This window comes from Rattus norvegicus, chromosome 8 (genome assembly GCF_021556685.1).
Source record: "Rattus norvegicus strain SHRSP/BbbUtx chromosome 8, alternate assembly SHRSP_T2T, whole genome shotgun sequence".
NCBI lineage: Eukaryota > Metazoa > Chordata > Mammalia > Rodentia > Muridae > Rattus > Rattus norvegicus.
In genome coordinates this window covers 115,824,168-115,849,276 of record NC_141541.1, presented here as the reverse complement: position 1 = coordinate 115,849,276, position 25,109 = coordinate 115,824,168, and the positions used below count along the sequence as shown (strand labels likewise).

The following is a 25,109-nucleotide window of genomic DNA, read 5'->3' as shown; positions in this document are numbered from 1 at the left end:
TCACTGAGCCTCATTTGTGCCGCCCAGATACTCATGAGTGTGGGACCATCTACCGCAGTGTGGTCCACCTACCTGGGGTCATACCTTTCAAGAAAACCAATTCTCCCTTCCTCAAAAGCCAACCATTGCTAATGGCTTTTCTCAAACTGGTCACGGTCACCAATGATTCCACCTGGGTATGGACTCTTTGCTAGTAGGCAGATGGGCCCTTGTTTCTGGAATCTCACAGATCAGTAAAAGACAATTAATTGGAAAAGCAGGCACGGATGCCAAGTTTTTACTCTGCTTAGACAACACACTATTAATGTAATCTCCATCATTTCGTGGAAGAAGGCTATTCCAACACTAAAATAATTTTTAGAAGAACCAAATCTTAGGGCAAAATCAAATTCTCCCCTAAGACATACATATGCACTCCCTCTCTCTGAGTCTCTCCCACCTCAGTCTCTGGGGTTCAGGAATAGCTCTGGTCCTCGTGGTGTGGTGTGGTATCCTGGGCCTCACAGGCGGGCTGTAGGCCCTAGCTTCCTGCCTATCAGGGCAATGCTAAGGAAAACAAGTTCCTCTGATTCTTCACCTAAACCAAGCCAAATTAGGAAGGCAATATCTGTGTCCTGGAGCTAAAAGGGACTTGACAGATAATCCATCTCGTTGTCGCGGGGATATGACTTTGTGGGTTCTAGGGCTTTGCCAGTGACCAGTGCTAGCTGGGAGGGAGGCGGATACACGGCACTGAGGAGCCTGATGAAGTGAGCATGTCTCAAGCATCTCTGTCTGGAGGCCAGAGCAACCACACACTAAGCCACGTTCAACCCTGACAGAGGCATGGTCGAGCTCAATCCCACAGAATGGTGTGGGGGCTTTGGGAGATGTATGAGAATCCATAATCTCACTCGCTCAAAGGTAATTGGAGCAAATCCTGCCAGTGTTCCTGTGGACGTGGACCCACAAGTCCAGGCCAATACCCCCTGGCCAGATAGTGCAGCTCACAGGTCATGCTCCAACAAAGAGGTCCCACTTGCTAGCGCCCCAGATCCTGGGGATTTTCCATCCTCTTCGCTGAAATGCCACTGCTTATCTCTAAGTGCTTGTAAGCGCCGAATTAGCAAGCTGGGGAGTCTGAGGGAGGAGGCTGAGGGCAGTGCAGCCAGGGCTGCAGCACTTCGTGACCAGTGTGAGTCGGAGAGGGTGGGAACTGTGTCTTGTCTTCCCAGGTGCCTGAACTTAGGGGCGGTAAAGACGTCACAGCCCTACTTCACAGATAAGAACAACAAAAAGACACTGGTGAGATGGGTACAGGGACATCCACTTAAAAAGAAGCCAGCTCCATTGGGTCCACCTGCCCTTCCTTCCAGGACAAGGCAGCGCCTGAGGAGCCTCAGGGGAGAGGCTGATACTGCCAGCTGCAGTCTTCGAGAGCTCTGTCCCCTTGGAACCTCAGCCTTCCCACCTGTCAACAAGGATAATAACAATTGTCTAAAAATTGTAATGGGGAGCCCGGGGGTATAATTCAGTTGGTAGAGTGTTTGCCTAGCTTCATATCAACCGGCTGTGGTGAAGCATTCTTGCAGTTGCAGAACTCAGGAGGTGGAAGCAGGAGGATCAGAAGTTCAAGACCAGGCTAGAACACACCCATAGGGGCTCCTTGATAAGCAGTAATCATATGGGACAGTCTCCCAAGGGCTAGACATCCGTACAGTATGACCTTTATTCTCACGATCTAAGGGCCTACTGAGGGCACGGCGGGGCACAAAGGGCGAGCGTGGTGTGGCAGATTGACTCAGATCAGTAGGGAAGAAGCTGGAGTTGTGGAACCTCAGGCCTCAATCTCTAGACCCAAGAGGGAGGAGGAGGAGGAAGGGAGGGAGGGAGAGAGAGAGGGAGGGAGGGAGGGAGGGAGGGAGGGAGGGAGGGAGGTATCCCCATCAGGCAAGAGAACAAAGTCAACCCCATGTGAGGTGAAGAGCTGGTGCTGAGAAGCCTTTCAGTAAACAGAACCATCCAGAAGCCCTTTGGGAAGGCTGGGAGGTTCTAGTTCCAACCGCAGGTGGGGGCATTCCAGCTAAGGGGCCCCGCTGCAAATGCTCACCCCGAGGAGAGGGGAGGAGAGAGGAGGGCATGGGGGAGGAGAGGAGGCAGGGAAGGGACAGGAGAAAAAGAGAAAGAGCCCGTGTGCAGATGCAGCAGCATAGATTAAACTGTTGTTGGTTGTTAATTTTATATGTGAAGTTGTTGATCAGAATGTGATTTAATTGTACAGTATAATCCAGGCTTTTGGAATAAATTATGCAGAAAACTCATCTATAATTAAACAAATCAAAAAACCAGAGACAGGTGACACTGCAGGTTCACCCTCAGAGGGCACGGACAGTGTGGGTAGAGCTTGGACCCGGCAGAGGGACCAGAAAGGAAGGGAGGGAGGGGACTTCGCTCAAGAGCAGACAGAGGCCCAGAAGAGGCCAAGGCCTGCTGGGAGTAAGGGACTCAGACTCCTGAGTTTGCCTCTGCCAGCCTTTCTCACCACACCTGGAGGTATTTTTCCTCCCCATCAAAACCCTGCCGCCCCTGCCAGGCAGCCTGTTTCACCAGGGGCTTTGACTGAGCGGAACAGCCATCCTTCGAAAGGGCGAGGGGTGCATCCTGCGGGTGAGCAGCATGTGGAGCAGGAAGGCAGGTGCTAGGACCAGGCTCAGCTGGTGCAGACAACAGTGTGAGGGAGCAGGCATGCAGCTGAAGCTTCTGGCTGCCAAGGGCACAGTGAACCAAGCTTGGCACTGGTAAAGGCCCCAGGTCTCTTGCCTCTCTCGTGACAGGCTGGCCAATTATTCTCCCAGCTTTGGGGGAGGTAACGATTTAAAATAAAGTGCTATTCAATTATTCTGATTATATTTCAATTGGCCTGCCACCTCCACCTCATCTCCTTCACGGGCTTCTGAAAGAGAGAAAGACAGGGCAAGCCCGCGAGTAGGAGATGGGGAAAACGGACCAAAGATTCCTGAAGAGCCCCAGCCGGGCTAATCTGGCCAGAGGAAGATAAGCTGGTGGTATTCAGGGAGTCTATTACTCCGTGCTGGCCATGAGGGATATGCCTTCCTCAGTGGCATTCAGAGCTCTAATAGCAGCTGCGAACAACCTCCCCTCTCCCAGGCTGCACCCCTACCACAGGCAGCAGAAACCCCAAGGCTGTCTTGAGAATCATAGCATCCTCAGGGCTACCTTTCACACCATGTGTGCGGACGTTCCACTGTACCCTGATGCCTAGGTCCAGCCCTTGCTATTCCTAACTCTTCAGTCAGATGTACGCTCTCAGGTTTTCCCATCTGGAAAAGGAAGATGAAGCCAACTATTCTCTTCTACTTCCAGGCCCAAAGAGAAGGCAAGTGGAAGTTTGCCTCATGCAAGGTGCTCTACCAAGGACAGCTATCCTATACATATATTCAGCTTTCTGGCTGCAGGGCCATCTTCCCATCTTCCAGTCACCCTCAGATGGGCCTCCAGGAAGGCTATACCCTCCCTGTTTCCTGTTTCTGAAAGCCCTAGGGAAGAGAAGGTACTGCTGGGCCCACTGCACCCTTCTTACTACTGGGCTCCTGCATTTTTCAAAGTTCAGCACTGGAGGGGGCCCCACCCCGATCTGATCAGTCTCTCATGGATGACAAAACTGGCAGAGGGCAACAGGCTAAGTCAAAGTGACTAGTTCTCCAGAGGCCTGATGGGCAAAGCCACCAAAGACGGTTAAGACCAGAGATGTGGCACTGGCTTCATACAGGATGTGCCACGGTGGGCACGAGGCCAGAGCAAGATGGGAGCACTCGTGCTGGGCTGATCATGGTGGTGTAAGACTTCCCACCTTACACCCTCCACCCTCGCTCCAAATTCACAAGCAGATAAACTGAGGTACAGGGCTCAAAGAGGTACTAGGCATCATCAACCTGTCTGTGACTCAAGGGGACCTTCAGAGTGAGAAACACAAAGCTCCCCAGGGCCACCCCACCCCCAGCCGGTGCAGCCCATTTGTCACTGGGGACTCACAGACCCTGGGAAGCTGGCAGAGGCTAGAGCCACTGATGCTTGAATTAGTACAAATCCACTGCCTCGTCTACTCATCTACGTGTGTCTTGGGACCCTGCCCAAATACTGCTTCTTAATGAGGTTATTAATTATGGGGCTGTCCCTTCCTTTTCTTTGCTGAAAAAGAACTTTTCCTTCTAATTGGTTGCCTGGCTGGGAGGCAGCAAACTTGTACCCTGCCCCTGCCCCCACCCTTCCCCAGACTAGTCTTTCGGCTTTAATTAGGGCACTGGGTCCATCCAATATTTACTCATAACAGCCTGCTGGGGGCTGGGAGAGGGGCAAAGGAACAAGTGTTGGAGTCAGGGAGTCTCCTCACTCAGGGTCAGGAGAGTCCAGGTGGCCCACTTGGCCCAGACAGGCATGGAGGAGAGCCAGGTCACAAAGCAAATAACCACACCTTCTCTCATCACCAATAGTGAAGAAGCTGGTCCACGAGCAGGAAGAAGCATGAAAGTTGGGTAAGGCTTTAGTTAGGGACAGGGGACTGAGAAAGATTTCCCAGTGGCTGTTAGGGATGCTGTTGAAGGTCTAATTAGGGATGGTGTTGAAGGTCTAGTTAGGGATGATGTTGAAGGTCTAGTTAGGGATGGTGTTGAAGGTCTAGTTAGGGATGGTGTTGAAGGTCTAGTTAGGGATGGTGTTGAAGGTCTAGTTAGGGATGGCATTGAAGGTCTAGTTAGGGATGCTGTTGAAGGTCTAGTTAGGGATGGTGTTGAAGGTTTAGTTAGGGATGGTGTTGAAGGTCTAGTTAGGGATGGTGTTGAAGGTCTAGTTAGGGATGGTGTTGAAGGTCTAGTTAGGGATGGTGTTGAAGGTCTAGTTAGGGATGGTGTTGAAGGTCTAGTTAGGGGAGCTGGAGAGATGGCTCAGTGGTTAAGAGCACTGACTGCTCTTCCGGAGGTCCTGAGTTCAATTCCCAGCAACCACATGGTGGCTCACAACCATCTGTAATGGAATCCGATGCCCTCTTCTGGTGTGTCTGAAGACAGCTACAGTGTATTCACATACAATAAATAAATAAATCTTTAAAAAAAAAAGGTCTAGTTAGGGATGGTGTTGAAGGTTTAGTTAGGGATGGTGTTGAAGGTTTAGTTAGGGATGGTATTGAAGGTCTAGTTAGGGATGGTGTTGAAGGTCTAGTTAGGGATGGTGTTGAAGGTCTAGTTAGGGATGGTGTTGAAGGTTTAGTTAGGGATGGTGTTGAAGGTTTAGTTAGGGATGGTGTTGAAGGTTTAGTTAGGGATGGTGTTGAAGGTCTAGTTAGGGATGGTGTTGAAGGTCCATCTGAGTCTCACTTCTACGTCCCCAGGTGTAGGTATGATCCCCTCTTTCAGGTCTCGATGGGGTTTTCTGTAACACTGAGAGAGCCCTAATGTGGATTGCTCTAGCATCCAGGGGAGCAAATTCTACACAGTAGGGAGATGAGCTGGAGAGACCAGATGGCACAGGGGAGAAGGAAGGTTTGCAGTGGGGAAGAAAACAGGGTGCAGGAGACTGAGGAAGCACTGGTTAGGGGCCCTGACCCTGACAGAGGGCAGGCCAAGGGGATAGCCTGCTGGGTAGAGAACCCAACATCCTCCATATACCAGGCCATTCTCTATGAACCCACGCACATCTCAGTTTTCTGGTCAAACAGGGGAACCCCAAGGTCCCCCAGACCATGAGAATTCATGTCTCAAGAGGTGTGATGCAGTTCTTTCTGCCAGGGGTCTCCCAGGGACTGTGCTGCATTATCTTAATTAACTTCTACAGCCAGATCCTTGTCCCCAGTCCTCGGAGGGGGACAAGACACCAGTCTTCAATGTCCAGCTGCTGGTGTGATATGGACACTTGGGCATCTAGCAGGTCTCTGAATGTGTATGAAGCTGAGACCTTGACCTTGCCTCTGGGGCCACTCCATATCCCTCAACTTCTTACCGCTGCTGATGGTCACCCCTCTGTTTAGGCCAAAATTTTTGGAGTGACTGGGAACCTATTTTCCCCTCACACCCACATCTAACCTATTGTGCAAGTCCTACCAGTTCTCCCTTCTCATTGCGCCCTTCCCATCCCCATTAACCACCTCTGCCTCTACCCTCAGTCTCCACCTCCAGTCCGGCCTGGGTGACCATCATCTCCCCTGGCACTGGATGCAGCTAGCTTACTGGTTGCCAGCTTTTGCCTTGGCGTCTGATCTCCCCAGTTTCTTGATCACACATAGCCGATTCCCTTTGGAATGGTGTTCCTCCCTTCTTACGGACACAGCCTGGAGCTCACAGTATGTCTTAGAACATACTGTTCCCCCCGCCTAGAAGAGTCTCATTGGTAGCATACAGTCCTCTTCCCGTCTTCAGACCTCCACATACACACCACCAGCTCAGCAAAACCCACCTTAATTCCATCTTTAAAAAAAAAAAACGCAATCTCTCCCCTAGCAGCAACTGGTCTCCATTCCTCCTGGAAGGTCAGTGCTTTTAACTAGCCATTTTCTCCTCTGCAAATGCTTCTGCCTTGGGCTGTGAGCCCTGAGGGTAGACACTCCAGATCTCTGGGCTAGAGAAACAGGTCCTTGACTAAGCAAACACACTTCCCCTGAGACCAGCTGACCTCCCGGCTGACCTGCTCCAGCCTGTGAGAGGCCAGCTCTATGCGCTCACGAATGAAGGCTGCCTCAGAACTAACCCAGGAGGCCCTCCCTTCCCCTGGCTCCTCTGTATGAATTATTAAGACTCATTTATGATAGGCCTGCCCAGGCCTGTGGCTTCCCTGCATAATTCATGGCTCTCTCAGAAGGGTGGTGCGCTGGCACGGACACTTCGTCCAGGAAGCAAGAAGAAAAGTGCAGAGGAGTAACCCAGACGGGGCTGTCCTCCATCCTGTGACCCCCGCCCCCAGAGAAGGCCATTCAGGGTCTTCACCGACCCTGTGGCCCGAGGTGCTCTCATGTCCACTTGGGCTCTGGTGCCCTAAGTCAAAATATATTGGCTTTGTGCAAGCATACATTCTTTCCTGTCTGTGCCTCAGTTTCCCATCTGTAGACCGATAAGTTTGGGCCATACAAGTGGTTTTCAACAGCCCTGGCAGTGGGGCCTTTTGTTTTCCAGATAAATTCTACGTAGAGTCCCAGAGTCTTGCTTAGAGGTGTACACACTTTAGTTTCCCTGCACTATGTTGAGAAGTCCTGATGTGTGTTTATAGCTCATTGCGTAAGGGTAGGGTCTGGAATCCTTTCCTGAGGTCCTGGGAAAAGCCAGCCACTTCCCTGGTCGCAGTGACTGCCAGCACTCAGGTATCATTATCTGTGACGGTCCCAGTCCTGAGCTTGGACTCAACAGTGAGCAGGAACAACTTAGGGAATAACTGAGGCCTCGGGACAGAGGGGAGGGCTCCAGCCATGGTACTGGGGATAGGCTATTATTTCACAGGCTTCCTAGGCCTGCAGCTACCTGCACCAGGCACTGAAACCTCTTCTGCTGGTACGTTCTTGGAGTCAAGCTCCACCCAGACCCATTTCACAAACTGGTAAGCTGAGATCCCTCAAATTGGCTCCTAGGAGGTTGCCACATGACCACCACCCTGTGTGCCTAGCTAGGCAGGTGCCAGGATGGAGTAGCCTAGCTAGTCTCTGGAGGTACAGAACAGGTCTGAGACACCTGTAGAGGTCACCAAATAAGCCAGGGACAGCACGTGTGTGACACCTTCCCATCCCTACCCCACTCAGGAGCTCAAGCCTCCCTAGGGGTGTCAGGACAGACCCCATTCACATTTCACCAGCTACTCTGGTCAGATTCTGTGATTCACAGTCCCCATCTCCCCTCCGTGCATTCCTCCCCTCCCCCAGTGTGAGTCAATTCCTCACTGAGCTACAAATAGCCGTCCTGTTTGTCCTCAGTGTGGTTTCATGCCTCAAGGAGGACAGAGACCCCCATCAAGATCCATTATTTCCCCCTCAGTTCCTAGGCCCCCTGAAGGTCTTCAAGTACAGAGGGGAACACAGGCCAAGGCTTCAGAGGCCAAGCTATTAAGGACAGCTCTGTTCCCTAGCTTCGTGCCTCCTCTATCGGGCCCAGTCACCTCTGGCAGAAAGCCCTCCTGGATTTTCCTGGCACACACCGGCACACCACCACCCTACAAATCCACAGTCCTTACCATGTTTTACCAACCTCACCTTAGATTGAGGCTGCAGTCTGGGTCTATAACCGTCCTTCTTGTAGAGCTTAGTTTAGAGCTTAGCAAAGAAGTCTTGTGGAAACGTCTGGGGACGACAGATATCTTCCCAAACTGGTGCCAGGTCTGACCCCCCTCCCCACTGCAGCAGGAGAGAAGCTTCACCCTCAGCAGACACCCACCCAGGAAACAGGGGTGTAAAGCACCCACTGTGTGCTAGGTATTCTCTGTGATTGCTACCAAGATAAACAGGCAGGTGCAAACCAACTCATACCCACTCCACAGACACTTCACAGACTCTGACGCCTAGAGAGGCGGGCCAACTCACCCAAGGACGTCCACCCAGTTGGCACAACCAGATTTGAACCTGGTAAAGTCTGACCTCAGAGTCCTGGCCTTGCCCTGAGACTACAGACCTCTTTACCTGCAAGGTGGATTTCAATAACCAAAATTAGGGAAGAGGGGTGGTCATTTAAAGGCTGTCTTTCCTTGATTACCTTTTCCACCCCTGCAGCAGAGACCTTTGTCACCTCAGGCTAAGCCAAAGCACAATGAAGAAGCCGTTCCTCGTATCCCAGTGGACATACGGGGCTATAGAGTGTTGTCTCTGCAGGGTAGAGGTTGCCCCACAGAGCCTCCAGATCCACAGTAGGAGCCCGATGCAAGGAAGAGTCAAAGACTCACTTCCTCTGATTTCCTTCCTCATAGACTGACTTCTCCAAGTGAGCCAAGCCACCAGCGGCACCTGCCTTGCTTTGTACCCCTGGCCAGTTAGCGACTTGGAAGCTCAGTGTGGGTTTCCCTCTGAGACCTGCATCGATGACGCACACCAGCAGAGGAAGGGGTTTCGCATGAGTTCCTCCTCCTCCGGCATCCCTAGAGTGACCAGGCAGAGAGGAGATCGCTTTGCTTGGTGAACCCACACTGTCCCTCAGGGTTGACTCAAGGACAGGCAAGTGGGTGAACCAGCAGGACTCAGAACTAGCAAATGCTTCACAGGTATCTCCAGCCTTCTGCAAAGCCCTAACTCACCGTTTCACGCCGCACTCGCCATTAATCCGTGCGTCGGGATGGTTAGTGAGCACCTGCTATGGGTGTAAGGGTGGGACTCTGTGGTCAGCAATGCAGGCCTGCCCTTGGGAGCTTGGGATTCAAGCAAGGCGGGAAGACTTCTGACCATGAAGAGGAGCCCCGAAAGCCCTGGGGGACGAGGTGATTACTTAACAGTCTGACTTTAGCCTGGGTCAGGTTGGGATAGTTCCACTGAGCTGGAGGGCGGTGCATAATAGGGCATGGCTTCGCAGAGCTGGGAGTGAGCTCTGTCCGGTGATGCTCATTGGTACCCACCTGCCATTCCTGGCACCAAAGCAGGCTGCTCCCACACAGAAGCCTAAGAAGTCCAACCCTCAAGTACATGCTGAGAAGGGTTGCAGGCTCCCAACAATGCGGTCTTAGGAAAATAGACACGAGCAGAGGGTAGTAAACTCAGGAGTCATGGAGCGGGACCCTACTCAATTCCTGGTCCCCAACGTAGACAGGTAATAGCTGAGCCAGGACCAGGAGGACCAGGAGGAAAGAACAGGCTGGCAGGTAAGGACACCATGTCTCAGGAGTGGACTCCGTTTCTTCTCTCAATCACTCCACAGGACACGAATCTGTGCTCATCACACCCGGGCCCCACTGGTGACCCTGTTGGCCCATGCATTTCAATATTGCAGCGTATACTCTATCACTAGTAACCTTATTCCTGAGGCAGGGGCGTAGGTACTAAGGCTCAGTCCCGGTGGCAGAGGCTGGGTTCAAACTTCATACGTACTTGAGGATGACCTTGAAATTCAGAGCCTCCTGTCTCTACATCCAGAGCTCGGGGTTACAAGCCTGTGCCTCTAAGCCCAGTTCGCATAGTGCTGGGACTTGAACTCAGGACCTTGTACATTCTAGGCAAGTGCTCTACAAACTGAGCTACATTCCAAGCCTAAGGCTAGAGTATTATCCTCCTCACTCTTAGCCCTGCTGCCTTTCTTAGAACAGCCCACAAGGCTCTTAGCATTTTTCTGGTATTTTTTTTCTTACTTTCTGGTTCTCTATGTGAATCCCCTCTGTAGACTTCTAGGGATCCAGAGGTATATCAAGAAGGGGCTTCATGGACCACCCAGAGGCTCCACTTCCTACAGCACCTCCAGGGTGGTGGTCAGGCAGAGAGGAGCTACGTGTCATTAAAACCTCAGCTGTTGAGAACAGGGTTAAATGAACAGGACCAAAAAAACAAAAACAAAAACAAAAACAAAAACACCCCATCCAATCCCCTTTAAAGATGACATAACTACAGCACCGAATAATTGGAAGTCCATAACTTAAGAGGCTGACTTTGTGATTCCTTAGTTCCTTTCCACCCCAGCCCTTGCCGCTGCTTCAGATCTTCTAGCCCATAGTAGGTATACACACCAAAGAAAACAAAAATCAAAGCTACAGGTCCCTCCAGATGGGCACGTGGAATCTCCACCCTTCTTCATTTTAGAGTAATGGCCTCATCCGTACGCCACCAGTCTGGAAATCACCTGTGAAATATATTTCTCCCGGCACTAGCTCAGGAACCATGTAAATCACTCGATTTAATGGCCTCTGGGATTGTTCCCTGCCACCCACTTCCCAGAAGCTCTGAGCTAAGAAACCGGGACTGTGGGGCAGCAGGCTGCCTGGCCCCAGTCATATGGCCTGGCTTCTAGGAACTGCTCAAAGGGGCAGCAGTATCTAAGAGCAGGGGAAGGGAAACGGATCAGCCTGTCAGGGGCTTCAGCACCTGGGTCTGGAACCACGCACAAGGTGCACATCTCTCAGATTCTACTCTTGCTTTCTGCCTGCCCCCACAACAAATCTTCAGGGGAAAGAAGGTCTGTGTGGTTTTCCAGAGCCTCTATGACCTCAGCTGAGGAGGGTCCAGGGCCATTGGAATGGCCAGGGACAATAGGTAACATGGACTATGGTGTCTCCACATTCCCTGGATATTCCATGATGCGCTGGCCAATAAGGCTTACTCCTTGTTCAGTTACACTTATATGTCTTCTTCACTGTCTATCTTCCCCACAGACTGTGAGCAGGAACCCTCCAGAGAGCAGGAACCCATTTAGCTCAACACACAGCGAAGGGCTTAAGTTAGGAGGTGGATGTAGAAAGATAGGCAGGCAGTCCATGAAGTGTTCATCAGGGCAGATGGGACTTGGGCAAGCATCTCTGCAGAGGATCAGAATGGAGGTAGTGGGTTGGCCTTCTCAGGAGGCCAGGACACCCCCACCCCCAGGAAATGTGGAGAGATTTGGGAACAGCATGTCCTCTTACCATGGACAGGGAGACTCTTTGGGGCCAGTTCACCACCCGCTTCACCCTTGTCAAGCAGAAAGGTCATTTACTTGCCTATTTTTTCCTCTAGGCTAACCTGGGCTCTAGCGAAATACTAGTTCTGGTTTGGGAAGGTAGCTCAGTGGGCAGGGCATTTGCCTGGCATGCACAAGGCCCTGTGCTTTGTCCCTGGCACCACAGAAGCCTGGTGTCCTGGCGCATGCTGTAATTCCATTGGAGGTAGAAGTTCAAGGTCCTTCTTAGCTACACAGTGAATTTGAAGCCTGTGGCCAGCCTGGGCTACCTTGTCTCCAAATGAACAAAGAAGGAACCTGCTAATCCACACCCCCACATTAAATGCTATATTCCCCTTTCACCTCTGAGCAGCCACTGCAACAACATCACTGAAAGACAGGAGTGTGGGACGCAAATTGTACAACCAGCAGCCAAATCAGGCCCCCGGGAGGCTCCACCCCAAACTGTGGAGAAACCTGCTCCAGTTTCTACAGACGTGACTGGTTTGCCCTGGGGCCACCCATGCGGATCATGAGCTACTTGCTTTGCAAACATTTATTGAGCACTTGAGAGGCAGGATGTGGGAGCTGAAGGCAGTGGCCATGGGCACACAACCTTGATGGTCACATATGGGACGCAATGGATCCTGAAGTATTCTAGACTGTCGTGACCCTCATACGGAGTTGTGGGGAGGTTTCGGAGGACAACGATTCCTTGCCAGGAACTAAGAAACAAGCAGACATTAGCTGCACCACAGGTGAGCTTGCTTGGGGCTGATTGGACCCTCTGAAGTCCTTCTCAGCTGCCCCCATCTTCATAGTAGGTGGAAAGCCGTATCTGGTACCACAGTGGGCAGAGACTCCCGTGTTAGCCCTGGACAGTATCAGTGTCTTCCAGACTCCTGGACTGTAGGCACCGTAAACATCAGCTTACAGGGCAGGATACAGATGACAGACACACAGATGAGGAGTGTCTTCAGCTGCTGTAGGATTATTGCTTTGGAAGGGCCTGGAAATGGTGAGACCCCTGAGACCCCTGAAGCTATCGAGGCTTGGCAGGAGGCACAGACTGCTGCAGTCAGCTGGGCAAGGCTGAGGCTAAAGTGGTCCAGGAGAAAGGGGGAAGAGGGGATTCCTGAGATGCTCTTACACAAGCCGTTGGGCTTTCTGGGCCTGACCAGGGTTTGGTTTAAGTAAGTGGGTGTGTTGCCTCACACCCTCAGGTCTCCCTGCCTGCCAGATGCTGGGTGCGGCCTGGAGCAGAGGGACTAGAGTGGGTATTTGGGAATGAGCCCTCACAGCTCTTCCCTCTACTCCACATGCACACAGTGCCATGACTTCCAGCAGGTGTCAGAAATAGGTGTGGCTCACAGGACAGAAGAACTCAGGGCTTTGCCAAACAGAGTTCAAGTCCTTCCCTTTCTGGACCCAAGCGGCTCTGGAGGACCATACCCTCATGTGACAGGTGGGGAAGCAATAACCCAGGAGCACCAAACCCAGGAGTTAGAAAGAAGCCACGGATGAGTGCAATGAAGACCCGGGAAAACGGGCATCAGCTCACGGGAGCACAGCTTATCAGAGCATGTGTGATTCATCGGGAGAGCCAATCAGTGATGCCCTAGGTATTTCCTAATGCCTAGGCACTAATACAGTCCCACTATAGGCACAGGTACAGCCCCTCCTGCAGCCACCCTCCCTCTAAAATGAGGAAGAAGTCTCACAGACACTGAAGTCTGGGTGTTCCCTGTGGTCATGGCCGTGGGGTATATATGGCAGCTCATTTAAGCAGACCTGCCGCTTGGCTCTACATCATCAGGATACGCCCCTCTGCTGGTGGCTCTATAATATCCAACAGCTTCCTGCTGTCTAGAACGGACTGTCCTTGCCTTCACGGAGAAACAGAAATGGCCTGAATGACCTCCTCCAGGCCATGACTGACCAATATCAACTGGTACAACATAGCATCTTGGTGGGTTGAAGTCTAGGCTCTGCCTCAACCTCTGGAAGGTTCAAGCATTGTCCCTTCATAGGGCTCTGTTTCTCCATTTATACCTCACAGGAGTTAAAGTAGACAAGCCGGCACAACAAATACCACTGATCCACGGTTACACCGCAGGTGAAGGCAGGGATGTCCTACTGGGTCCGTCAATCTCTGAGATGCCTTCATCTCCAGAGCTGCTGCAGGCCCAGAGAGAGATCCAGAGGCCCCCATGACAAATCTTCCCAGGCCTTCATCAGAGAAGGTCAGCCCTTGCAGACCGCCATAAGTGATGACATAACCCAAAGGTACTGTGGCCAGCGGGTGCCTGGAGTGCTTGGGTCCTGAGTGCAGAGTGGGAACCCTGACCCGCCACTTGCTATCTGTGAGACAATAGCATCACTTAGGCTTGCCGAGAATGCCATCCTCTTGTGTGTGTGTGAACTGGCTTCATTGGACAGCATGTATGAAACACACTACCAGGGCCCCGGCTCTCAGAAACTGATGATGTGGATAAAATAACTACTTCCTCGCTTTCTTGACTACGTCTCCTTTCCTCTTGTCTTTTCTCCACCTCTTCTGCTTTCTTAGCACCTCCCTGCACCTCTTGCCTAACTCCATAGCAGCCACGGTCTTCCTATCTTCCATCAAGCCAGCCTCCTTGCTAACAGAACCCAAGTCTGCCTGCAGAATCTCCTCCTCCAGCCCCAAGGTGACCCCATCCTCAGCTCAAGGGTAAATCCTGATTAGCCTGAACCAATCACAGCATGCCTTCTCCATTGCCAGTGATTGGTTTAGAGTGGGCATGTGACCCAGTGCTAGCCAATGAGGTGTAAGGGAAAGTAGGCTGGGGGGCTTCTAGGCAAGGCTTCCTCTCTTAAGAGAAACTCGAAATTTCTCCTGTTCTGTACATAAAGTCTGGTTCTGATATGATGCCTGGAGCTTTGGCAGCCATCTTGTTGCCATTAGGGAAGTTGACCAAAGATAGCCAGCCGTCGCCAAAGTAAAGCCAGCCAAGCAGAGCACAAGGGGAGGACTCGGTTCTCATTGACAGCCCATATTTAGCAACTTTGTCAGAGGAGGAAAGGCCTCACCACAGGAGAAAACCTCATCTAGGGGTTGCCAAGGTGAACAGAGATGTAGTTTTGTTTCCTCATCCCCATCACCAAATACTTACGTTCCTCGGATTCAGTGTCCAAGGTGGCGACAGTCAGTACAATCCCTTCCTCTTCCACAGATCTCATAAAGAGACCTACTACCGGCACACTACTAGTGCGGGATTATAGGAGAGACAGACAAGGTGTGGGGAGCAGAAGCACGGACATTCAGAAGACCAACTGTCATGGTTACAGAAACCCCCGTAAGTCGAGACGTCTGGGTGAAGGCCAGGAATCGGAGAGGTCAGAAAGCCTACTAGGACCTGCAAGTGGCTCTACCTAGCTGGAGAACAGACATTCCCAGGGTTAGTGGCAGCCTAGGCAAGGATCTGAAGTCCAGGATTGGACTTCTGGAGTCTAGGTCACTACTAATCCTCATGAGGGGACGCTGCAGCATGGGGAGGAGGGGCCCCAGGAAAGAAGGGAGCCCGCCCGGCCCCTGCTCACAAAGAAGACAGGGAAGGGACCTCTGTGAAGGCTCTGCCAGCTCCTTCACAGTTTTAATAACTGAAGTTGGGGGCGGGGCCAGAGTGGTGCCTGGTTGTTTGTTTGTTGGAGCTGATGGCGGCACTGAGCCTGACCTTTAAGGCTTCAAATGCAGCATTTCAGGCAGCGCCAGCGGGAGAACGCAGCTGCGGAAGGAAGTTATCAAGACTGAAATGCCACGTCAGGCTGGAAACTCGAGGCAGAGCAAGGGTCTCTACCTGTCTGCGGCACACGCCTGTCCCTCAGTGCCCACCCTCCCACTTAGTGGCAAAGATGTCCTTCCCAAGGAGACCCAGAAGGCTTAGGTGACCCTTTAACAGCACAGGGACATTGGCGTCAAGTCCTGCCTCCCCCCAACCCCCAAGCTGAATTAGGAATTGGAGCATCACACCACTAAGGCCCTCTACTGAAGTGTGCCCAAGGAGACCTGCTTGGTTCCAACTGCTCCCAGGCCACAGATACGGCTATTTAAGACAAATGATTGCATGTTCCAGTAAGCAGATGGCTATGTGAGGGATCATCCTTTAAGCTCTACGCACTGAGCCTGAGTGCCTGAAGGCTCACTTCCCTCTCCTTGGGCCTCAGTTTCCCTGCATATGAGACCAGGGCATCTGGCTCTCCTGCTTTGGTGGCTGTGACCCTCCTAAGTCCAGGATACATGCAAGGCCCATAGTGCCCAGCTGATGTCACCCAGGTTCCTTGCCCCTTTAGAAACACCCTCTGCCCTACAGGCCCCTGGGCCAGTTGTAAGGACCTCCTTCCTCCCTTACAGAAACCCCTTCTCAAATTGTATAGAACCTTGGGCCATCCCACCTTCCAACATACTGACCTTGAGAACACTAATGAAGTTAAACTTACTGGTCCTTTCAGACACAAGGACCATTGGGTCAGAATCTGGATCCCCTCCAAAGGCCAGTGTCCTAATGTAGGGTACCAGGACAGCCAATTTCACAAAGATTCAGCACATAAAAAAAAATCCATCCTTGGATCTCACTAGAGATACTCTGCATTGAGCACACAGGGTCGACAGGTTCAAGTTTAGATTCTGAATGGTGACTGCTGACTGCCTGGGTATCTTGCATCGGGCAGGCACCTTAACCCTGCTACAGATGTCCCTTGCCTTTCAGTATGCCAATGAGAAGTGTGCAGAGAGGGAAACCTACCATCTTAGGGTCACACAGCAATAGGCCTTCCAAATTGCCAGAACCCTGCCCTTCTCCATGTGACCCCCCTACAGCCTTTCTCCACACCAGGGCTACTTGCAAAGACACTTCACTTCTCAAAGGCCGCACACAGCACAGAGCTCCTCTGAGTTTCGAGTCTTCCAGTGAATCTGAACACTGTTCAGTTTGCAGAAATTTGAATTACAAGGACATAGCCTCTGCGTGTTTTCTTTGCAGACTGTCATCCTGCCAGTTGGTAGATGATCAAACTTTCTAACTCAGCCTTAACTCAGGCTGTTCCTGACATAAAAGTTTGCAAAACATGGGTCTTCACAAGCAGGAGGCTTTGTTTCTCACTGCCAACGTTCGCCCACCAAGTTCTGGCATTCACATCAAAGGCAGGTACAGAAGGTGGGCACTGCGAGCACATTCTGGCTGCAGAGATAAACTGTCATGTGCCTGCACTACGCACACATATGGAGGCGTGAGCACAGGCCACATCTGAGTTCATGTGTGCCTGTATGCATATACCTGCACCTGTGCATATATACAAGCAAGTATACATATATACACGGGCATACAAACCTCACGCTAGCACAAATACACCTAAGCACACACCTACTCACAGGCACACAAGTAGATGTGTAAGCAAGTAAGATGTATGGATCCAATACATCTGCAAAGGCATCCACGAACACAGGGATGTAGACAATCCTATCTACAAGCCTACAAGCTTACATACACACTCAGGCCAAGGTGGGCCCAGGTCCTTATCGGATCTAACTGAATACTGGATGCCGTAGGTAAGGGGACAGGTGCACTCAGGGCAGGCACAGCTGTGTTTGAGTACCCAAGGTCATAAACTACTGGACAGAGCGCTCTCAGGGGCATTTCGAGAGGGCATTCCTCAGAAAGAACTAGCCACCTATCTGGAAAGGAGTAGCCCAGTAGAAACAAGGGGCCCAGGATCTAAGGAAATGGAAGGGAGGTGTATTGGGGTGGGGACGTCCCCTTTCCTGTCCCCTTTGTCTGATGAGCATCACTTTTCAGGTTGGGAGAGATGGTTAATGACCAGCAGGAAAGATTTCCTCTCCTCCTCTTTCTCTGCTAAACAATTAGGCTAATCTGAGCCCAAAGTGGGTCAGTCAGAAGCAGAGAGACTTCAAGGAACCCAAGGCACCAGGCCCAGACAACCTCATGCACACACAAAGAACAGGCCAGCTTGGGGTGGGTCACACTTCATCCCTGCCAGAATGGAGTGTAGAGAGGGGACAGAGAAAGATCCCCACACCTTGTCCTCTTAGAGTGCTGGAACATCAGAGTCATAAAGATCTGAGAGGAAAGAAAACTGAGGCCCAGGAGGGAAGGACCTTTGCCCAAGGTCACCGGGGAAGCTGTCTCCCTGAGTTTGCTGGGTTTGCTCTTGACAGCTGAAACCCAATCAAAGCAAGGAGTCCCACCCCACACACACACACACCTCCCACCCACCCACCCCCAGCTAAGCAAGGTCTCCTAGTAAGCCTCATTCCCACCAGGCTGTCACTAGCGCCAACAGTAGCCGGGGACAAAGAAAATCAGACCAGACCAGATAGCTAAGAGAGTCTGTGGGGTCATAGGGAAGAGCAGAACCAGGATAGGGGGATAGGATCTGGGGTGGGGACAACCACACGAACTGATGAGTCTCACAGGGGCAGGACAGGACTTGTCTGTATAAGGTCAGGCTCAAGCTGTGTGCATCCAAAGGACAGAACTCCTGATTCCTTAAGGGAAGTCCCAAGAAGCCTTCAGAAGCACTTGTGGGCCTTTCAGTCTCAGTGGTCACCTGTATTGACACCCTCCCCACCCCTGAGGTCCTTAGTGACATTAATGTGGTTCTTGAGGTTGCAAAGAATGAGAGGGGAAAAAAAAAGGAAGGTTAAAAAAAATTTTAAAGAAAAAAAAAGTACAAACCACACACACACTTCCCTCGGGGGATCCGAATATTGATTCTGTAGCTTCTTGTTTAGATAGTGGGGACCAGGAAAAACAAACCTGTCATGAGGAGAATCTCCCCAGCAAGTTGCAGGCCTGCATCTGTGACAGGAAGGCCATCACTATTACCTTGGGGACCTTAGGCACCAGTGCCCCTCCTGGGCTACAGCCCAAATCACCGGAAGACACAGATTAAGGATTCCCAGGACATTTTGGAATGGGTCCAGGGCTGTAAGAAAGAACCTTTCCCAGAAAGAGACCCACCCTCATCCCATACACAATGTGACCCTGCAGGGCCCAGGCCTGCCTGCTTTGACCCCTAAAGCTGCAGGTAACCTCTTAATATCAGTGGGCCCTTAAGAACCTAGGGCCTTCCATCCCAACCCCACCTGTTGTGTGCAGACAGCACACTCTCTCGAGCACCCAGAAGCCTGGAGTCTTCTGAAGTCTTGTGGGCCTGGCAAAATAGTGGAGAGGCACCAACTTCGTATATGCATTAAAAAGCAGGCCTTACCAGCCCCCTGACCTTTTTTTATAGAATCATAATAGAATCTGGAAATGGAGTCAACACACACACACACACACACACACTCACACACACACACACACACACACACACACACGCTGCGGCTCAGCACCCTGCTTCGCAGGCTTTGCCACAATTAAAGTACTAGGACAAGGACAATTCTGGGGCCATGCCATGATGGCCAGCATGCACATAAGGAGGGTGGCATGTACAGTAGAGCTGATAGGGTAGCCTTGGCCAAAGATGGCCCCTCAGGCTTGCAGGAGACCCAGAGGAGAAAGAGGGACAAAGCAGGAAAGGTCACAGAGGCACGCTGTGGTTGGGGATGGGGAAGGGGGAGGGGGCGGGGTTGGGGAGAAGGGAGAAGGGAGGGTTTAGGGGAGGGTTCACCCATTCCGCCACATCCTCACCTTTTCATTTTTCTCCTAAAACACTTGGGTCTTTAGCTACTCTTCCCACCTCCTGGGCTCCCATCCTGACGTTCCCTTGGGGTTGACAGAACATCCTCCCTCAGTCCTTTCAGGAAATGTAGGCTTTTGTCAGGTCCTTCTCTCTTTGTGTCTCAGTACCCCAGTCTGGGGATCCTGAGGACAAGCTGGTAATACAGGTGAGCATGGGCTCAGTGAGGGGAACCCCATGAGCCCCGTAACTTCCTCCACCACCAGTCACCAATGATGGTCGGGCATGGGCCAAGGGCGATGTCTATTAGAGACAGGAAGGAAGTCAGAATCAGGCATGGGGGCACACAACTTTAATTCCAGTACTTGAAGGTCTACATAGTGAGACCTTGTCTCAATAAATTAATTAATAAATTAATTAATTTTTAAAAGTTAACCCAGGGGGGTACTCTGAATGACAGCCAGCTGAGGTTCCACGGCCTTGGCTTGTGAACAGTCACAGCCCTAGGGCCCAAGAGAGAGTTGTAGCTGCTCCCCGGAGGCTGCCCTTCCCCCACCGGCTCTCCCTGCTAGCCCTAAGATTGTATTATTTCAGTATGGAAAGATCAAGGCAAGGTCATCCCAAAAGAGAGGCCCAGCTCTAGAGGCCAAAATGGAGCATGGGAGGCTTATCCTTGACACCCAGCACGCCTCCAAACTGTGTCCTCCAAGAAGTTGACAGGGTCGCTGGATGCATTTGAGGCGCTGAGAACCGGCAGCATCTCCCTGCATTCAAGCAGAGTGGAGAAGGAGGCGCTTACTGCTGAAGGGCTCACTTGATCTACTTGTGATTCCCGGGTTACTCTGGAGTCAGTGTCTCCCCAGAGACGTGTGTGGTGAGGAATCTGGAAGAAGATTCCTCAGGCTGTGAAGATACCCATTTTAAAGTGGGTCTCTTCCCTTTCCAGGAGGTTAGCCCCACATTTCCAACCAAGAGGAGTAGCCAGAGGGTATGGTGTGGAGGGCAGAATGGTCGAAGTTCTCCCCCAAATTCTCAACCCCAGGAGGGGTGCAGGCACCTGGCAGTGGTGCATTCTACTGACAGCAGCAGCAGGCCTGGAAGCTTCGACCCTCCCTGAGAAAGCTGAGGCAGGTTGTTGGGAAGATGGGGGGATCCACACATGTAATATTGCCTCCCACCAACAGGGAGAGCCACAGAGAGGTGGAGATTTACTCCGAGGCCCAGACAGACACGCGTCACCCACCATTAACCGTAGCTAGACTGACGCATGCCCCGTCACTGCGCTGTTCCTCATTTGCCCACCCAGAGGAGAAGCACTTATGTACTCTGACAGGTAGTCATTTGTTGGGGGGTGCAAGCCTCTGGGGCCTCTCACTGCTCCCCAACCATGACAGAGGAAGGCAGGCACAAAACCTACCCCATCACTAGAGCAGAGCTGGGTTAAGAGATGCAGCCGGGCGGGTACTCTATTCCACACTTAACCATTACTCCACTAAGCAGGGGACAGAGAACCCAGGGATAGCTCAAGACTGGGTGCAGGGACCCAATAAAAAGGACAAAAAAATGCAAGCAGGCCAAGTTAGGTACAGAGTGGTGAGAGAAGGTAAGACGAGAGGGGGCAGGGAACCCCAAAGCTGGAGTGTGGGGCAACAAAGAGAGACAGAATACATCAGGGTCATTAGCAGCAAGAGCTGCCTCTCAGCCAGCAGCACTGGCTGGCCCGGCCACTGGGGTGGGCATAAATGGGAACAGAATAAAGCAGGTAAGACGGAGTGTGTGCTGTGCTAGGACTCCATTCTCCAAGGCACAAGAATATACACAGCCTGGCATGACACATATATCTGAAACCCCGATGCAGATGCAGGTAGGGTGAGAGAGGCCCCTCTTCCTAAAACCAAAGTCCCCGTTCCCCCTCCAGGGGCAGCTCCTCTGCCCTTTGCAATCTAACGACTTGGTTCATTTCGCCCGATGGCAGACAGCCACGCTGCCAGAGCGATCACAGGGATAATGGCCACCAGATCCTAAACCTGCATTTGATTAAAACCGAGCAGTTGGAAAAGCTGAGCCCCTTCCCACGGCGCCACGCTCTGGAGGGTATTCTTCATCGCCGAGGGCCCTCCCCACGGAAGGCTTGTTACCCCAGACCATAAGGCTGATAATCCTATCTCCCATCTTGAAAATCCACCTGTATCAGTGTCCCCCTAGCCTGGCAACTCTGACCCAAGGAAAGGTTAAGGGATGCCACCCACCCCTGAGCGGCCCTTTTTGCCCTGTGGCCCCAGCAGCAGCAGCAGCCTTTTACGCCAGTTTAACAAAAGCCCTAACTCAGAACTAGCGCAGTCATTGGGAGGGGTCTACAGAGTCCCCTTCCTCCCTCCAAGGACCAATATCTGCATCTGTGGGACCAGGGCAGCTGAAGGGCGCTGCCTGTCATGGCAAATCCTCCTGGATGTCACACATTCGTCACCTCTCCCAAGAGCCTCAACCCCTCTCTCATCCCCTAATTACGGTTTGCAAGACATGTCCCAAACCCTCGAATTAACTCCAACTCCATCAACAAGAGGAGAGTGTTCAGCTGGAAATGTGCGGCTGTAGTCACACCCTCCTTAACATCTTCTGGCTGGGAACAGAGGGGACAGGTGTACCCCGTGGACAGGGTCTTACAATGTCCTAAGGGAGACCCAGCAGCTGTGTGAAGCAGTGCACAGGCAGGGAAGGGGAGAGAGGTCAGAAGAGGCAGAAAGAGATGACTACTTCGAGGAGCTGGGAAGCTAAGAAAGAAAAAAAAATGGCTTGGCTTTGAAAAAAAAAAAGAACAATAAAAACATGCTTTTGCTCTTTTTAAACACTGTAGTTTCGATCCAGCCTCACCACAGCAAATGAAAGACAATACCACAACCCACTAACCCTTAAACTTCCCCACACTCCCCCCATCCACTTGTGAAAAACCCAGACAGCTGACAGAGGACACGTCCGTGCGGCACCTGTAATTTGCCAACTGATCACCCTCCTGAACACGGGCTGTGTGAGGAGAGCGATGGTAAGGAAGAGGACAGAGAGGCAGACTCCGAGCCGAGCATCATCTGAGTTTGTTTTTTCCTCATCTGAGAGAACCTACCAGCTGAAGTAGGCAGGCTCTGTGGCAGAACCGGGGTCTCCTACCCAAGGGCAGAACTGCTCTTATGACGCAGACTAGTCAGGCTCTTTTCTGGGGCCAGACCCTTCCCTCTCGTGCCCAAACCTAGGCCAGGACATTCGTGAAGGAGTCTGGGGACAGGTGTCTCCTCAAAGCCGAGGACAGAAAACAGAAGCACGATGGTTGCCATGCCCCAAAGGGTGTCTGGACACTGGCATATGGCTAAGGCATGGTGTTAAGAAACAGATGTTGTCCTAAAGGCCACATGCAGAATACCCACTCCTTATCCAGACACATCTGCCCGACTTTGCCAGCTCTTGGGGAAGGTGAGGAGGCTCAGACTGACCATAACCACTAGCAGAACCTGGAAATGCTATTACCCAGTTGCTAACAGGAGCGACAGTGTCAGCATCAGGGGCAGGCAGGGGTCCTCCCCACCATTCACCTTCTGACCCAACCCCAGCACCTCCATCTCCTTATTGAGCTCTCCAGGGACGTCCTCTCAGGTGGGTGACCAAGAACAGGTGACATTGGCCAAAGCAAGAAGGTGCTGGTACCCTCTGCATCCAGCATCGCCCCCCACCCCCGCGAAGGAAAAGGCCCAAGAAGACAGGTGTGGATGTAACCCCACGTCTGATTCTAAAGCGCCAGGTTTCCACCAGGGATAAAACGCAGGGCAGATGCGTGGCTCTAAGTCTACCGGGCCCGGGTCGCTGGCCATTCTCTAGACCTACCCCAGGTTCCTCTATCACCGGACAGTGGCAGGAGTATCAGCTAGCAGACTCGACCCCCGCCCCATCTCTAAGCTTGAAGATGTTTTGCTCTGTCCCGTTGCGGGGGGTGGGGGCGATCTATGGGAAGCAGGGGCACCGCAAGGAAGTTTCGCGACGCAGCCAGAAGCTCCGGGACCCTGGCTGCCAGCCCACGGGGGTTTGTAGCCTCCAACCTCACTTGCAGCATGCCATGGGACCCAGAGCCCCCTCCTCGACACCCGGGGTGGAGGGGCAGACGCGGGCTGAGGGGCGCAAGGGAGCGCGGGGCTCCGCGGGGTCCCGCGGCTGGCCGAGGCCACTTACGTGTGCTGCTGGGGGAAGCTGTAGGCAGAGGCGCCGGGGGCGGTGAGCAGCGGTAAAAGCAGCAGAGGCGGCAGCAGTAGCAAGAGCGGGCGTGCGGGCCCGGACCCTGGGCCCCGGGGGTCAGGGCAGGGCCGGGGACCGCGACCGGGCCAGGGGCGAGCGGTCCGCACCGGGCCGGGCCAAGAAGCGCCGCAGGTCCGAGCCGGCACCGCCATGTTTCCATTCAAGATGCGGCGCCGCGGGGAGGGAGGGGGGACGGCGGCGGCGGCGGCGGGATGGAGGGGGGGGCGCGGGCGGCGGGCTGCGGGCGGCAAGCCGGCCTCTTCTCCACCTCCTTCTCCGCGCGGGGCCTCCGGGGCTGCACTGGCCGCAGCGCCTCTGCGGGCTGCGCGCAACGATATCCCCGCCGCGCTGGCTCCGAGCGCTTTGAGCGCCTGGCCCGGGACCTGCGCTCAAATAGCGGCCGCCGCCAACCTGCCGGCGCCGCCCTCCCCTGTCTCTCCCTCCCTCCCTCCCTCTCCTTGGCCGGCCCGCCTCCGCGCGCCCCCGCCGCGGCCACGCGCCCGCCTGTGCCCGCGCGCCCCTCGTCCCCGTTCACCCCCGAGCCTGCCCTACTGGCTCGCGCAACCGATCCGAATCCAAGCTCGCGAGTCCTGCGCCCCAGCCGTGGTCCCAGCGCCCAGTGCACGTCCCTGCCCCCACACCTCAGACCAGGGAACTCCTCTTGGCCCTTTGAGTGGTAACTCTCTCCTAGGCAGTCGCCCATATGACCCTTGTGGGGCTCGACCTTCAACAGGCTTAAGGCCTGGAGTCACAGGTTTAATGGTGGAATGGCAGGCTTCTGCAGACTACAGAGGAGGATGGGAGTACTGTCACACCCACAGTAGCTCCAGCTACCTCAAGATTTCTCCCTGTGGGGATCGGGGTGTATGTGGGGTTGGGGCGGGGGGTAGAGGGGTTGCACTTCCAGCCCTTGGTAGAAAAACGGATCTTGGTTCTCCTGCTTCCTTGGGAGGCAGTCTGAGTCCAGCGGCACAGATGTGAGGACTGAGGGAAGCAGGATGCCTCAGCTCTTGCTTTGCTCCTCTTTATTGACCAGACAACCCGTGCTGGGGAGCCCAAGCCTCAGCTCTCTGGACTTGCACAGCCTCTGGTCAGACTAGTCTAGAGGCAGGGAGCACAGCCTGGCATAAACCACTCCTTTTTGTCCTAGTGGGCCCTGGCACTTCTCTACCGTAGTTATAAGGATGAGGTGTGTGTAACAGTCAGCTCCTCAGCCTGTGGGTCACCTTCTCAGAGCCCGCCTTTTTCTTATGAATACTCCTGTAGGTCCGCAGTGCCGGTTCCAGGATGCAGTGAGAAATGTTTGGTAGCAGAAGTGCTCACAGTTGGGAGGAGCATCGTAAGGACCTGTTCAAGTTGGCTCTTGAGCCCCACTTTGCCGTCCTTCCCCCCCCCCCCCCCGCCCCAGCCCGGACCCACACTGATGAGAATATTCCCTGCCCACCTGACACAGAGCCCCTTTAGCAGTAGCTGCCCACAGACTGCCAAACACGACGGCAAGAGCTTATTAACTGCTGGGTGGCTCAGTTCAGAGATGCCCAGGGACTCCCATCTCATGCCTGGGTAGGTTGCCCATCATCGTTT

General features: G+C 53.0%; 1 protein-coding gene across 8 annotated transcripts in view; it reads right to left on the bottom strand.

Moving 5' to 3' along the window:
• The window catches only part of Cacna2d2 (calcium voltage-gated channel auxiliary subunit alpha2delta 2), a 131,690-nt gene extending 107,752 nt beyond the window's left edge, over positions 1 to 23,938 (bottom strand). For 6 of the 8 annotated variants that reach the window (XM_087561397.1, XM_087561399.1, XM_087561398.1 and 3 more), the window contains exon 1: positions 23,463 to 23,938. In XM_087561397.1, coding sequence (XP_087417523.1) covers positions 23,463 to 23,677 — 215 coding nt within the window. In that variant the 5' untranslated portion in view covers positions 23,678 to 23,938. 8 annotated transcript variants of the gene reach the window in all.
• Between the last annotated feature and the right edge of the window lie 1,171 nt (positions 23,939 to 25,109).